The sequence below is a fragment of the Pristiophorus japonicus genome, chromosome 20 (assembly GCF_044704955.1).
Source record: "Pristiophorus japonicus isolate sPriJap1 chromosome 20, sPriJap1.hap1, whole genome shotgun sequence".
Taxonomy (NCBI): domain Eukaryota; kingdom Metazoa; phylum Chordata; class Chondrichthyes; family Pristiophoridae; genus Pristiophorus; species Pristiophorus japonicus.
In genome coordinates, this window is record NC_091996.1 from 29,791,119 (window position 1) to 29,806,546 (window position 15,428).

At 43.6% G+C, this 15,428-nt stretch overlaps 1 protein-coding gene across 2 annotated transcripts in view; it reads left to right on the forward strand.

Moving 5' to 3' along the window:
- The window catches only part of LOC139232461 (nuclear receptor subfamily 5 group A member 2-like), a 125,982-nt gene that overhangs the window by 30,655 nt on the left and 79,899 nt on the right, over positions 1 to 15,428 (forward strand). For both annotated transcript variants that reach the window (XM_070862678.1, XM_070862679.1), the window contains exon 4: positions 6,859 to 7,502. In XM_070862678.1, coding sequence (XP_070718779.1) covers positions 6,859 to 7,502 — 644 coding nt within the window. The remainder of the gene's footprint in view (positions 1 to 6,858; positions 7,503 to 15,428) is intronic.

Sequence of the window (15,428 nt, forward strand, 5' to 3'; positions counted from 1 at the left end):
AAGTGCCACATAAAAGGTTACCGCACAAGATAAAAGTTCACGGGGTTGAGGGTAATATATTAGCATGGATAGAGGATTGGCTAACTAACAGAAACAGACAGTCGGGATAAATGGGTCATTTTCCGGTTGGCAAACAGTGACTAGTGGGGTGCAGTAGGGATCATTGCTGGGTCCTCAACAATTTGCAATCTATATTAACGACTTGGATGAAGGGACTGAGTGTAATGTAGCCAAATTTGCTGATAATGCAAAGATGGGTGGGAAAGCAAGTTATGAGGAGGACACAAAAAATCTGCAGAAGGATATAGACAGGCTGAGTGAGTGGGCAAAAATCTGGCAGATGGAGTATAATATGGGAAAATGTGAGGTTATCCACTTTGGCAGAAAAAATAGAAAAGCAAATTACAATTTAAATGGAGAAAAATTGCAAAGTGTTGCAGTACAGAGGAACCTGGGGGTCCTTGTGCAAGAAACACAAAAAGTGAGTATGCAGGTACAGCAAGTAATGAGGAAGGCAAATGGAATGTTGGCCTTTATTGCAAGGGGGTTAGAGTATAAAAGCAGAGAAGTCCTGCTACAACTGTATAGGATATTGATAAGGCCACACCTAGAGTACTGTGTACGGTTTTGGTCTCCGTATTTAAGGAAGAATATACTTGCATTGGAGGCTGTTCAGAGAAGGTTCACTAGGTTGATTCCAGAGATGAGGGGGTTGACTTATGAAGATAGGTTGAGTAGGTTGAGCCTGTACTCATTGGAGTTAAGAAGAATGCGAGATGATCTTATCGAAACATGTAAGATAATGAGGGGGCTCGACAGGGTGGATGCAGAGAGGATATTTCCACTTGTAGGGGAAACTAAAACTAGGGGACATAGTCTCAGAATAAAGGACCACCCATTTAAAACTCAGATGAGGAGGAATTTCTTCTCTCAGAGGGTTGTAAATCTATGGAATTCTCTGCCCCTGAGAGCTGTGGAGGCTGGGTCTTTGAATATATTTAACGTGATGTTTGAGTGGTTAAGGGGAGCGGGTAGGGAAGTGGAACTGAGTCCATGATCAGATCAATTATGATCTTATTGAATGACAGAGCAGGCTCGAGGGGCTGTATGGCCTAATCCTGCTCCTATTTCTTTCGTTGTTATGTTCTTATGTACATTATTGCTATAGAATAGAAGGAATCGATTCATCCTGTGTATTATTGGGATAATGTAGAGGGAATCTATTCACTCCATGCATTATTGGGATAGTATAGAGTGAATTTATTTACACTCTGCATTATTGGGATAGTTTAGACTGAATTTATTTATACTCTGCTTTATTGGGATAGTATAGTATAGAGTATATCTATTCACTCTGTGCATTATCACTATAGAATAAAGGGAATCTCTTCACACTCTGCATTATTGGGATAGTAAATAGGGAATCTATTCATAGGCTGATATATTGGGTTGAGTCCGTGCATTATTGGGATAATGTAGAGGGAGTCTATTCACCTGATGCATTGTTGGGTTAGAATAGAGCGAATCTATTCATCCTGTTCATTACTGGGAAATTATAGAGGGATTGTAAATCACCCTGTTCATTATTGGGATAGTCTCGAGGGAATCTATTTACACTCTGCATTATTTGGATACTTTAGAGGAAATCTATTCACTCAGCGCATTATCGGGGTAGTATCTAGGGAATCTATTCACTATGTGCATTATTGGGATAGTATTAAGGGGATCTATTCACCCTGAAATTATTGGGAGTGTATAAAGGGAATCGCACTGTGCATTATTCGGATAGTGTAGCGGGAATCTGTTCACTTCATGCTTTATTGGGATAGTATAGCGGGAATCTACTCACGCCATCCATTAATCGGATATTGTAGAGGGAATGTATTCACCCCGTGCATTATCGGGATAGTATAGAGGAAATCTATTCACACTCTGCATTATTAGGAAAGTATGAAGAGAATTTTTTCACCCCGTGCATTATTGGGTTAGTCTGGAGAGAATCTATTCTCCCCATGTATTATTGGGATAGTATAGAGAGTATCTATTCACAGTCACATTATTGGGATAGTATAGACGGAATCTATTTACTCTGAGCATTATCAGGATAGTATAGAGGAAATCTAATCATATTCTGCATTATTGGGATAGTATAGTGGGAATTTATTCACTCTGCGCATTATTGAGATAATGTAGTGGGAAGGGAATTCATTCACCCCTGATCTGCCTTGAGTTTGTTATCAGTATGTGCGAAACTGGAAACTGTTGTTTCTGCAGCAGTGACATGTGTAACAGTGCTCAGTGCCCAAAATGCCTATTAAAAATAATATAAATATATTTCCATGGGGCTCTCCTGTTTTCCTGGGGTTTCTGCGGTTTTAGTGGACAATTAAAGTACTGAAAGAGATTTGAGGGAATTAATGGAGAATGGTAAAAGTAAAATTATATTTCATGGGTTTAATAGCTCTTTAAAATGGCTTTACTATTGTACTTTTATGCATGAGCCTTTTGCTAAAATCTAAATCATGAACGATTAAATTCTTAAAACTATTTTGAGAGTAGTTTGCCAGGTTCATTCGCATTCATACTGCATGATCAATTTGAATGCAATTATGAAACTCCAACATGGTTTTTTTTGGTCAGCTAAATATCGGATATGCACAAGCATGAATAAGAGTTTCAAAACCAAACAACTGAGAATGCGCCTAAGCAGAGCTTCACTTAGCTTGATATAGGGTGAAGATATTTAGAGATCAGAGTTACCAAAGCCTGGAGAATTTAGGCTCAAGTTGGCAAGTCTTCAACTGAGGATTGATTTGGTTTCAATTTCTTGTCACTAGGCATGACATCTTGTTTGACTCCAAACAGTTCATGCTTACTTTTCCTCTTAAGGAGCATAGTTATTAGTTGGTCATTAGACAACTGACACTTTGAGAGCTCAGTGGGTGGACAATCGGTACAAAGAGCATACCTCACTATAAACAGCGTTCTACTATTTGGAGGAGGGAACTTCAGCAGTAACTGCTTACCTCTCTGCTGTCAAGTTGTTTGGTTTTGAAACTCTTATTCATGCATGTGCATATCTGTGTAGGTCCTTCAACTATGATGAGGTCAGATGTCTGCTAAACACCTGATGCAGAAACCCAGAGCTTGAGATAACAGCTTTTGGAATTTACTGCGTGAAGGCAAATTATGGAAACACCTGTTCATTTATCCAAGGTTCCATGTAATCTGCCAGTACAGTAAAACAAAATGAAAAAGCACTGTATATAAAAATACTATTTGCAGAAAGCCCAAACTATTTCAAACCTCTAATATACTGTATACAGGAGCATCATCTGTACTGCATCTGCATTTGCAAGTCTTTCTCAAAACGACATCTTCAGCTATCTGTTTCCAGTTCCAAATCATGTGTGATCATATAACTAACAGTTTGTGCTCTGGTCCTCTTTCTGTTTCCGCAGGCGGGGCAATTTCCTCTCAAATCCATTGGCACGGTCCTTAAAATTGAGCCTCCTATAAGGCACCAGTGGCCTCTGGATCCTCTGATGAGGAACCGTCATTTTATTGCAGCTGTGAGAAAATATCTCCCCAGAAAGGAGAGTTCACATCCCATTGACAAATGGTGGGAGGACCTTTCACTTGTCACCATGTCCTACACAGGGTTTGCTTAGAGGTACTTTAAACCTTTGGGAGGTTCTCCACCGGCAGACATGGAATACATCAGCCACAGCAGGTAGATTCCAGCCCCCCAATATCCCAGAGCCTTGTGGAGGATGGTATGTACCCAGTGAAGCAGGTCATGTATGACGTTCATCCCAGTGTGTGATCTGGCTGTAATCAGAGCCATATTGATTTGTTTCTCCTGCATCACACTTATATTTTGCAGTGGGCTGGGCAAGGATGACTGAACAGATGTGCTCTTTAATCAAGCTACTCACAACATATTTTGATAACCAGAAACCCTCCTCCATATAGCTCTGGACTGTAGCCATTCAGAACTATATTGAGACATCTGAACGTCTCTCTGGTTGGAACTGATATCTACTTCCCCCGTGTCTAAGATGACCTCCTCTTTCCTCCAGGTAACACCATGTGAAATATCATTTCAATGGTGCTCCCAAATCTGAGAAACATGAACGAGAAGCTCTATGTTAGTGTTTTAACATAAGAACATAAGAACATAAGAAATAGGAGCAGGAGTAGGCCTTCTTCAAGTGTACTTATTAGCATTTCAATAACATTGTTTATCTTTAATAATGTTGTGCAGAATATTTGCACAGAAGTACAGTATGTTTAAATGAGAATTATTCAAGCAAAAAAACTACTTCAAACTGTTGAGAGAATAAATATGTGCCTTATTTTCCTACAGAGTAAGATTATTTTATTTACCTTTAATATATTTATCGGTGTCCCAGTAAAAAGCATGTTTTCTTCTGCCTTATGGCTCCAGTGTCATCTTGTGACTGCTGACCCATGCTAATGAGATGTCCTCTTACTGACCCTGCAAACTCCGGTGGGCTCAGCTCTGAAAGGCTCCATCAAGTGCCATCTCTGTGTCACTGCTGGGATTGCCACTCGAGGAATATTTGAGGCCAGGCTATGTAAAAATGCACACACATTTCAAATGTGGTATCACACATTATCTGCACAAGGTTCTACAAGGCCAAGTTAGGTCCCTCCGGTGTCTTGTTCAATTGATCATCATTCTTGCTTCAGCCTAGATAGTGAGTGTGAGCAGCCTATTTGCCTTTGGAAACATAGAAAATAGGTGCAGGAGTAGGCCATTTGGCCCTTCGAGCCTGCACCACCATTCCATATGATCATGGCTGATCATGCAACTTCAGTACCCCATTCCGGCTTTCTCTCCATAACCCTTGATCCCTTTAGCCGTAAGAGCCACATCTAACTCCCTTTTGAATATATCTAACGAACTGGCCTCAACAACTTTCTGTGGTAGAGAATTGCACAGGTTCTGAGTGAAGAAGTTTCTCCTCATCTCAGTCCTAAATGGCTTACCCCTTATCCTTAGACTATGATCCCTGGTTCTGGACTTCCCCAACATTGGGAACATTCTTCCTGCATCGAACCTGTCCAATCCCGTCAGAATTTTACATGTTTCTATGAGATCCCCTCTCATTCTTCTAAATTCCAGTGAATATAAGCCTAGTCAATCCAGTCTTTCTTCATATGTCAATCCTGCCATCCCGGGAATCAGTCTGGTGAACCTTCGCTGCACTCCCTCAATAGCAAGAATGTCCTTCCTCAGATTAGGAGACCAGAACTGTACACAATATTCAAAGCTCACCAGCTTTAATATTGTCCTTGCTCAACTTCAAGCTCCTTCCAACAGTGGTCCCTGGGTAGTTATCAGGAGTAGGAATCTTGCCTAACTTGGGTACACCAAGGTCAATTTTGGCAACCTGCCACGACTGGCTGAGATCAGTGAACACAACACAAACCAGGAGTTGAAATTTGGACCTCCCCTCCATGGATGACGCAATCCCATCGCAGAAAATCATCTTTTCCCATTGAACCATTGGAGACTCCAGGCTCAATAAGTAGTGTTGATTGAAATCTCATGGCCTCACGATGCATGGTACTTGCTTAGCCATATTGATATTGACTAGACTGGGTACATTCAATGATTTGTCCATTAGGAGACCCAGATCGTTTTCCACTTCACAGCAATATCCCTTCAAAATAGCGGCAAGAATTATTGTAGGCATCAGAATGCAGTTATAGCATATTATGCCAGTCACACGATCTGCTCTCTGCCATGAATGCACAATACAAAACCTGTTTTATTGCATCACAAAGAGTGAAACGATTTAAAGATCTCCAGCTTCTGAATGCCACTTTATTTTCTGTTACCCTTTTAAAGAACTTTGTTCCTTATGCAATGTTATATACTTTTAATATTTTTAGCACTAGTGATTGAAGAAATTTATGTAACGCACTAGAAGTTGCCAAAAATAAGTGAGAGCTGGAAAGAGTTTTCAGATCCAAAATTGGATTACCAGATGTCCTCTGTATGCTGGAATTTTGAAAAGAACAAAGATTCACTTACATTTGTTAGCGAACTAATGTTCATTTAACATCTCCGATTCTTGCTCCTCAGCTCCCACCGATACTGAACATTAAATAAAAGAATATATTTCTAGAAATCAGTAGATTCAATAATTATGACCATAATAACTTATAAACCGGGGCCTTTGGCGTTTTGTGTTGAGTATGCAATGCAACAACAAACAACTCCTGGAGGCTATTACTACAGCCAGTGATCATCAATATTTATATGGCACACAGGAGTCATTAACTGGCATTTCTGCTTGGGGGGTTCCTAATTTTATCATTTAGTTATATTATACAATCTATTAACAATGTTTATCACTTAAATAACCTCCGGTCACACATTCCAATCCCTGTTTTATTATAGGTCCATCAGCATATCAAACAATATAATTCGAAGCAGTTGCCAGCTCAGCATTTTGTTGCGAGCCACATATGAAAAAACTAAAGAGAAAAAGAAACAAAATAAAAAGGTTCAGAAGTTTTGCCAAAAAAAAGTTGAAAGGTTGAAAAAAATGGGTTTATCTTAGTTTTAGGGGAAAAACAGTGATATTTTCTCTTTTTGATACTAATTTTCCTTCATCCCTATTCAGAGGATAGTTGATGAATTTAGTAATAAACATTTGCATGTCAAACAACTTCATAAAGGTTCGTTGACTTGTGAACTTGTGAATCTTTGAAGATTCGTGCCTGGTATACTCCTAATAGCATGTGTTTGAAATAGTGTGGTATCTTAACTGTTTCTGCCCAGGTTGACTTGATGAGTATTCTTTTTGCTTTCTTAACTAGCTGTCCGTGCAGACAGAATGAGAGGAGGAAGAAACAAATTTGGGCCAATGTACAAACGTGACCGAGCCTTAAAACAACAAAAGAAAGCCCTGATACGAGCAAATGGCTTTAAGCTAGAGACTGTGCCTCAAATGGTGTCATCGGTGCAGACTGACTATTCACTCTCAACTGCCATACATAATATACATTCCGTATCCAAAGGCATGCCACCTAACGCAGCCACTTTACCAGCTATAGATTATGATAGAAACCCGTATGGAGCACCATCAATCGGCATGTCTGTGCCAAACCATGGAGCACTGCCAAACTATCAGTACACATCGTTTCACAACCGGACAATCAAGTCCGAATACCCAGACCACTACGCAAGTTCACCAGAATCTCTGGCTAGCTACCCCTATCCAGACACCTATCAATCCAGTTCTCCTCCTACAATCCCACAGCTGATTCTAGAGCTCTTACGGTGTGAGCCTGATGAACTTCAAGTCCAAGCTAAGATTTTGACGTACCTACAACAGGAACAGGCCAGTAGGGGCAAACATGAAAAACTTAGCACCTTCGGTCTTATGTGCAAAATGGCTGACCAGACCCTCTTTTCCATAGTTGAATGGGCACGCAGTTGTATATTCTTCAGAGAACTTAAGGTAAGACAATTTTCAACTTGATGAATAAAAGTCATTGCTGAGGAAATAGTCAATCATGCTATTTAGTACTGAACAGACTCGCCGTGACTAATTAGGTTGAGTGCTGTTTCTTACATTTTATACATTTACTTATTCTGTTTACTAATTCACATTGCACAACTAGTTCCAGTTGGGAGGGGCTGCATCGCAGGTGTATCCATCACTGTTGTCCACAATCCACCAGCAGGAGGCATGATTTAATTGGAGTCAGATTGTGTTGGTTTTCCTGTCACAGATATGAAAAGCTTGCCTTTGGCACAGTCTCATTCCATCTTTACAAAAGTTAGAGTGGCACCACTTGGGGCAGAGGTTTCACCTTGCAGCTTTCTATTAATCGTCTAGTGCTGAACCACCTACGCTGCAAGGCCGCATGCAAGTGTAAAACTTTATAGTACGTGATGATGCTTAGACATACTGCGACCTGAAAACTTTCAATGTTTCATTTGAGGTCATAGTTTGACAAGTTATGAGTGTTTGCTTTTTCTTTTCTTTCATTTAGGAAATGATTTTAATTGAACCCTAAATATTCTCTAAAGCTGCAATCAGCCTTTTGAGGAAAAATATTAAATTTTAAAAGCATTAAGGCACCAATGTTAAATACGCAAACATGGATTTTTAAAGCAAAATGGATTATTAACATCAATATTTAAGCAATCTTGTATTAAAGTAAATACCTTATATTCTTGGAAAATATGGTACAAAATGAAAGTATTTTAGTTATTCTGGTACCCTTTTATTGATTGATGAGATTTTATTGATTGAATAGGGGAATCTTCACTTTCATTTAATGAGCAGCCACGCAAGAATTATCCAGGCCAGGCAGAATCTACTAATGATTCCATCCTTTATCACCTCTTTTATTGTCTAGATGATTATTTGGAAAAATATTTCAGGTTACTTTTAGTGAAGGTTTGAAGTGAGTTGCCAAGCTGCTAAGGCACTGAAGTGAAGACATTAGCTGATATTTCCTTACACAAGTGGAGATTCAGATTTAGAGATCACCATAGTGAGAGCATAATAAAAGATACAAACCGGTATCTCAAAACAATTAGCTGGCATTTCCAAAAAGGTTGCATCATTATTTCAGTAAGTTCCAGTATTAAGACACTTGCATGCAAAATGTTTCAACACACATATTTTGGCCATTTGATGCATGCTACATAATAACTGGTAAAGTGATAATTAGGATCATTTTTTTTAAAGAAATTGAAAAACTGAAAGCTTTTATCCAGAGATAAGGTAATGGTTAAGTTACTGGATTAATATTCCAGAGTCCTGAACTAATTATCCAGAGCTTGAGAGTTCAAATCCCATCATGGCAGTTTAGGAATTTGAAACTAGTTTTAAAAATCTGCATTTAAAACAAAAAGCTGGTATCAGTAAAAGTGACATCATGAAGCTGTTGGATTGTATTAAAAACACAAATGGTTCACTAATGTCCCTTAGGGAAGGAACCCTGCTATCCTTACCCGGTAACTCCAGTCCCATGCCAAAGTGATTGAGTGGAAAATTGGATTGGCCCCGAAAGCGGGCAATGGGATCACGATGCGCGATTAACCCGCGTCTGTTCAAACGTGCTGCCTGCTAATTAGAATGATTGTGGCGTGCAGCCTGTGGTTGAACGAGCTGCTGAATGGCTGCACGCAGCAGAGGGACCAATTTCATGCGAGGCTAGCTCCAATTAAAGGCAGCCTGCACCTCTTAAACGGGAGGTGCATTCTGGCTGCAGCAGGTGGTTCAACTGGGGAACAGAGTGTCAGCAGGAAGAAGAAGTACTGATGGCACAACAGGGAAGAAAACGTGCTCCAAGGTTATCAGATGCAGCACCGAAAACCTTGGTGTAGGAGGTGTACAGGAGAACAGAGGTCCTCTATCCACAGGTGGCCAGAAGGCCCTCCAAGTAAAATCGGAAAAGGTAATGGGAACAGATAGCCATCGTGGTCAATGCAGTGCTGCAAGAAGTTCAATGACTTTACACGAATGATCAAGGTCAGTGAATTCATCTTCAAAGCCATATCCTTACAACTGAACCACTAGGCTCACACACTGCTCAATTCACCTCGCCCCCCCCCCCACCCCCACCCCCACTTCACTCACCTACCAACAATCTCGATCAATCACAACTCATACCATGCATTGATAGCTTGACGTCACCCTCACATACTTTTCACTGCTGCAAGCCTCACACTCACATCTCGCAGCTTGCACACACTGCCAGCTATTCAACCATGACAGGTACATCACCCAAACAGATTGTACGACACTCACTGGCACACATCCATCTTTCTTGTATTAGGGGCTACCCGAAGGGGAACAGGCGGCCTGCATAACCTTACCCCGATGGAGGAGACAGTGCCGGCCACTCTTGGGAGCAACATCGCTGAGCCCATGGCCAGTGGCGGTGCTGAATCAATTGACTATGACTGCATACTTATACCTAATCCTCAGTCTCATAGACCACTTCCCCCTCGTCCCACAATGTCTTCTGATTTACAAGCTGCAGATGGTGTAACCATGCACCACTCGCTTTCCCCCCTCCACTCGCTGCAAACCTACCCTTGTGCCTTTCTCCTTTCAGATAGTCGAGAACGGCAACCTGGCCAGGCAGTGGTGGAGGAGCAGGAAATGCAAGAGGAAGAAGGCCGTGATGCTGAAGACACACCATGACTCGATTTCACACTCGCAGCCACCAGCTCAGATCCTGACACTCTGTGTACGTTAGAGGCGAGGTTAGATGTGGGATCTCAATGTGGTGAGACACCGGGCACGAGTGACCATCAGTCAGATGGGGGGAAAAGGGTAGCGCAGATGCCAGCTCCCCAGAAGGCGAGGTTGCACATGAGTTCTGCTGCACAGGACTCAGGTGAGGACTTCAATGGGGCGGCCTACAGAACAAAGCTGATGGGTACGCACAATAAAATACTCGATCCCTTGGCAGGCTAGCCAGAAAGCCTGAGTGCAATGTCAAGGAGCACGGAGATTTCCAGCTCCAACATTGCACAGGGCTTTTGCGCAGAGCTTGGAGCCCATCATTTCCAGCGTGGAAGGGGTGGGGACATTCATTAGCGCACTTGTGGAACCAACCACAATGCAGCGTTTCATGGCCAAAGACTCAGCTTCCATTATAGCACAAGGAGAAGCCACCCAACGTCTGAGTGCTGCAGTGGAAGTTTAGACTGCAGTCATGTAAGCTCCGCTTGCTGCCATGCAAGCACAGACTGCTGCCATCATGGCTGAGTTTACCAGTGTTGAAAGAGGCTTGCTGGGTGTCCCAGCAGTCCAGCATTCTGTCCTTCAGCAGATTACTAGGCTTGCTGAGGCGCTGTTCCGGGGAAGTGGCAGTAGCTCCATGGAGGACGAACCTGCCGTCCTCTCTCGGAATGACAACATTCGTCTTCCCACCACTGCCACTCTGCCAGTGCCCTTGCTGTTGCCTGTCAGCCAGTCAGCCCAGACTGCTGCCGCCCATTGAGGTGGTGCAGTCCGAAGCTGGGCCTACTAGGTCCAGAGCTGCTCGAGGTCTTCCTGCAAGGCCATCTGCAGTCTCCTCCACTGAAAATCAGCAGGCTTCCACCAGCCATGCTGCAGCCACTGGTCTAGCACTGCATAGAAGCACCAGGACAGGCAATAGCAGACGGAACAAAGGGAATGCACAAGCATGATTCGTTGACTTTTGAATGAAATATTGCAATGGTTTGATTCATAAAATTGATTTGGAATATTTGTTTTATGGTGGCTTTTATTGTATCATTGTGGCCAAGAGGACACTGCGATGGTCAGTAACAGAGGGAAGGTAAGGTGTGGGACCATTGGTCAATGTGGAATTGGGGCTGCGTTCACTGGTACTGCAGTTAGATGAGTCAATCACAGACAGCGCAGGCAAAAAGAGGCTGTCTCAGTTGCCTCCTCACTTTCGCTTCCTCCTCTTCCTCTTCTTCCTCCTTATCCTCCTCAGCTGCTCGCTGTATGCCTGGTGGCAAGGACTGTGCCGTCACGATGGCGAGGTTATGGAGCATGCAGCAGACCACACCGAGTCTTGAGACGCAGTCTGGTGAGTACAGCAGGGCTCCTCCAGAGCGGACCAGGAAGTGGAACTTTGTTTGAGGATTACAGTGGTCTGCTCGATCAGATTCTGTGTGGCTGCCCACTTGTGTGTGGGTTGCGCGGAGAAGTTATGAGCCAGGTGGTCAGCGGATAGCCCTTGTTGCCCAGGAGCCACCCTCAGTTTTGTCGTGGTGACTCAAATGGAACAGCAGCCTGCCACAGAATCAAGGCTTCATGACTGGTGTCATGATGCACTGTGTATGGTCGCACACCAGCTGCATGTTGAGGGAGTAGAATCCTTTCTGGTTGCGGTACATCTAAGAATTGAGATGCGGCTCCTGCAAAGCGACGTGTGTGTAGTCTGTGGCACCCTGCACTTCGGGAAGCCTGCTATCTTGGCGAAGCCACGTGCTTGCTTGGCCTGCTTTTCTCTGGCAAGAGAGAATGAAATGATTTACCTCTCTTTGCATATAAGCGTGGATAGGAACATAGACATAGAAACATAGAAAATAAGTGCAGGAGTAGGCCATTCGGCCCTTCTAGCCTGCACCGCCATTCAATGAGTTCATGGCTGAACATGAAACTTCAGTACCCCATTCCTGCTTTCTCGCCATACCCCTTGATCCCCCGAGTAGTAAGGACTTCATCTAACTCCCTTTTGAATATATTTAGTGAATTGGCCTCAACAACTTTCTGTGGAGAGAATTCCACAGGTTCACCACTCTCTGAGTGAAGAAGTTTCTCCTCATCTCGGTCCTAAATGGCTTACCCCTTATCCTTAGACTGTGACCCCTGGTTCTGGACTTCCCCAACATTGGGAACATTCTTCCTGCATCCAACCTGTCTAAACCCGTCAGAATTTTAAACGTTTCTATGAGGTCCCCTCTCATTCTTCTGAACTCCAGTAAATACAAGCCCAGTTGATCCAGTCTTTCTTGATAGGTCAGTCCCACCATCCCGGGAATCAGTCTGGTGAACCTTCGCTGCACTCCCTCAATAGCAAGAATGTCCTTCCTCAAGTTAGGAGACCAAAACTGTACACAATACTCCAGGTGTGGCCTCACCAAGGCCCTATACAACTGTAGCAACACCTCCCTGCCCCTGTACTCAAATCCCCTCGCTATGAAGGCCAACATGCCATTTGCTTTCTTAACTGCCTGCTGTACCTGCATGCCAACCTTCAATGACTGATGTACCATGACACCCAGGTCTCGTTGCACCTCTCCTTTTCCTAATCTGTCACCATTCAGATAATAGTCTGTCTCTCTGTTTTTACGACCAAAGTGGATAACCTCACATTTATCCACATTATACTTCATCTGCCATGCATTTTCCCACTCACCTAACCTATCCAAGTCGCTCTGCAGCCTCATAGCATCCTCCTCGCAGCTCACACTGCCACCCAACTTAGTGTCATCCGCAAATTTGGAGATACTACATTTAATCCCCTCATCTAAATCATTAATGTACAGTGTAAACAGCTGAGGCCCCAGCACAGAACCTTACGGTACCCCACTAGTCACTGCCTGCCATTCTGAAAAGTACCCATTTACTCCTACTCTTTGCTTCCTGTCTGACAACCAGTTCTCAATCCATGTCAGCACACTACCCCCAATCCCATATTATGATGAACTTGTATAAAACATTGGTTCAGCCTCAACTGGAGCACTGTGTCCAATTCTGGGCACCGCACTTTAGGAAGGATGTGGAGGTCTTAGAGACGGTGCTGAAAACATTTACGAGAATGGTTCCAGGGATGAGGGACTTCAGTTACATTGATAGACTGGAGAAGCTGGGGTTGTTCTTCCTTGAGCAGAGAAGGTTGAGAGGAGATTTGATCGAGGTGTTCAAAATCATGAGGGGTCTGGACAGAGTAGATGGAGAGAAACTGTTCCCATTGGTGGAAGGGTCGAGAACCAGAGGACACAGATTTAAAGTGATTGGCAAAAGAAGCAAAGGCGACATAAGAAAAAACTTATTTACGCAGCGAGTGGTTAGGATCTGGAATGTCCTGCCTGAGAGGGTGGTGGAGGCAGACTCAATCACACCTTTCAAAAGGGAGTTGGATAAGTACCTGAAGGAAAAAAAATTGCAGGGCTACAGGGAAAGGGTGGGGGAGTGGGACTAGCTGAAGTGCTCTTGCAGAGAGCTGGCACCGGCACAACTTGCCGAATGGCCTCCTTTTGTGCTGTAACCATTCCATGATTCTATAGAGCCTCAATCACCTCCTTTATATAAGAGTTGATGGCGAACTGGCAGATGTTACAGATGGCACCTCCTCCAGTTGGAACCCCGCATAAAGTAGTTGAAGGCTACGGTCACTTTGACAGCCACTGGCAATGCCATCTTCGCCCTGGTCTGAGGCTGCAGGTCTGCCTGCAGCAGCTGGCAGATTTCTGTGAGCACCTCCTTAGTAAAATGGAGATGTTGCACACACTTGCTATTGAGGGAGTGCAGCGAAGGTTCACCAGACTGATTCCCGGGATAGCGGGACTGACATATGAAGAAAGACTGGATCGAATAGGCTTATATTAACTGGAATTTAGAAGACTGAGAGGGGATCTCATAGAAACATATAAAATTCTGACAGGACTGGACAAGTTAAATGCAGGAAGAATGTTCCCAATGTTGGGGAAGTCCAGAACCAGGGGTCACAGTCTAAGGATAAGGGGTAAGCCATTTAGGACCAAGATGAGGAGAAACTTCTTCACTCAGAGAATTGTGAATCTGTGAAATTCTATACCGCAGAAAGTTGTTGGGGCCAGTTCGTTAGATATATTCAAAAGGGAGTTAGATGTGGCCCTTATGGCTAAATGGATCAAGGGGTATGGAGAGAAATCAGGAACGGGGTGCTGAAGTTGCATGATCAGCCATGATCATATTGAATGGTGATGCAGGCTCGAAGGGCCGAATGGCCTACTCCTACACCTATTTACTATGTTTCTCTGTTTGTGGCTGAGGTTGAGGTAGGAGAATTGCTCCTTGAAAACTCTAGGTGGATATGGCCTCCCACTGAGAGCCCTTCTCCCCCTCCTCCTCCTCCCAATTCGGAGCAGCTTATCCTGCTCTGTGTCGCCTCTGCTCATTCTCGCTGTCATGCTGCAGGCCAAGGGGGATACAAACTACTGCAGCCATCTCTGGGAGCAACTGGTCTGAGCAGACCCCTTTGTAAGTCAGTACAAAGTCCTTGAGCATGTGCCAAACACTCCTTGTAGACTTCAGGCAAATTTAAAGAAGTCTAGAAATCACCAAACACTTCTATAAACTCAACAATCAATCAACAACTAACCTGTAAGCAGGTGATGCTCCCTTTAAATAGCACTGGTGGAGGGTGCTTCTGGCTGCTGAATGCATTCTCAGCTGTGCAAGATTAAGAACATAAGAACATACGAAACAGGAGCAGGAGTCAGCCATTTGGCCCCTCGAGCCTGCTCCACCATTTAATAAGATCATGGCTGATCTGATCTTGGGCTCAGCTCCACTTCCCTTCCCGCTCCCCATAACCCTTCACCCTATTATCGCTCAAAAATCTGTCTATCTCCACCTTAAATATATTCAATGACCCAGCCCCCTTAGCTCTCTGGGGCAGAGAATTCCACAGATTTACGACCCTCTGAGAGAAGCAATTCCTCCTCATCTCAGTTCTAAATGGGCGGCCCCTTATTCTAAAACTGTGTCCCCCCAGTTCTAGATTCCCCTACGAGGGGAAACATCCTCTCTGCATCTACCCTGTCGAGCCCCCTCAGTATCTTATGACCCCGACCCTAGTCAATGTACCGCCCACATCCATCGAGCATTCCACCCAAAAATACAGTTTTTGAGGAAAATCCTCAGGTACCACCG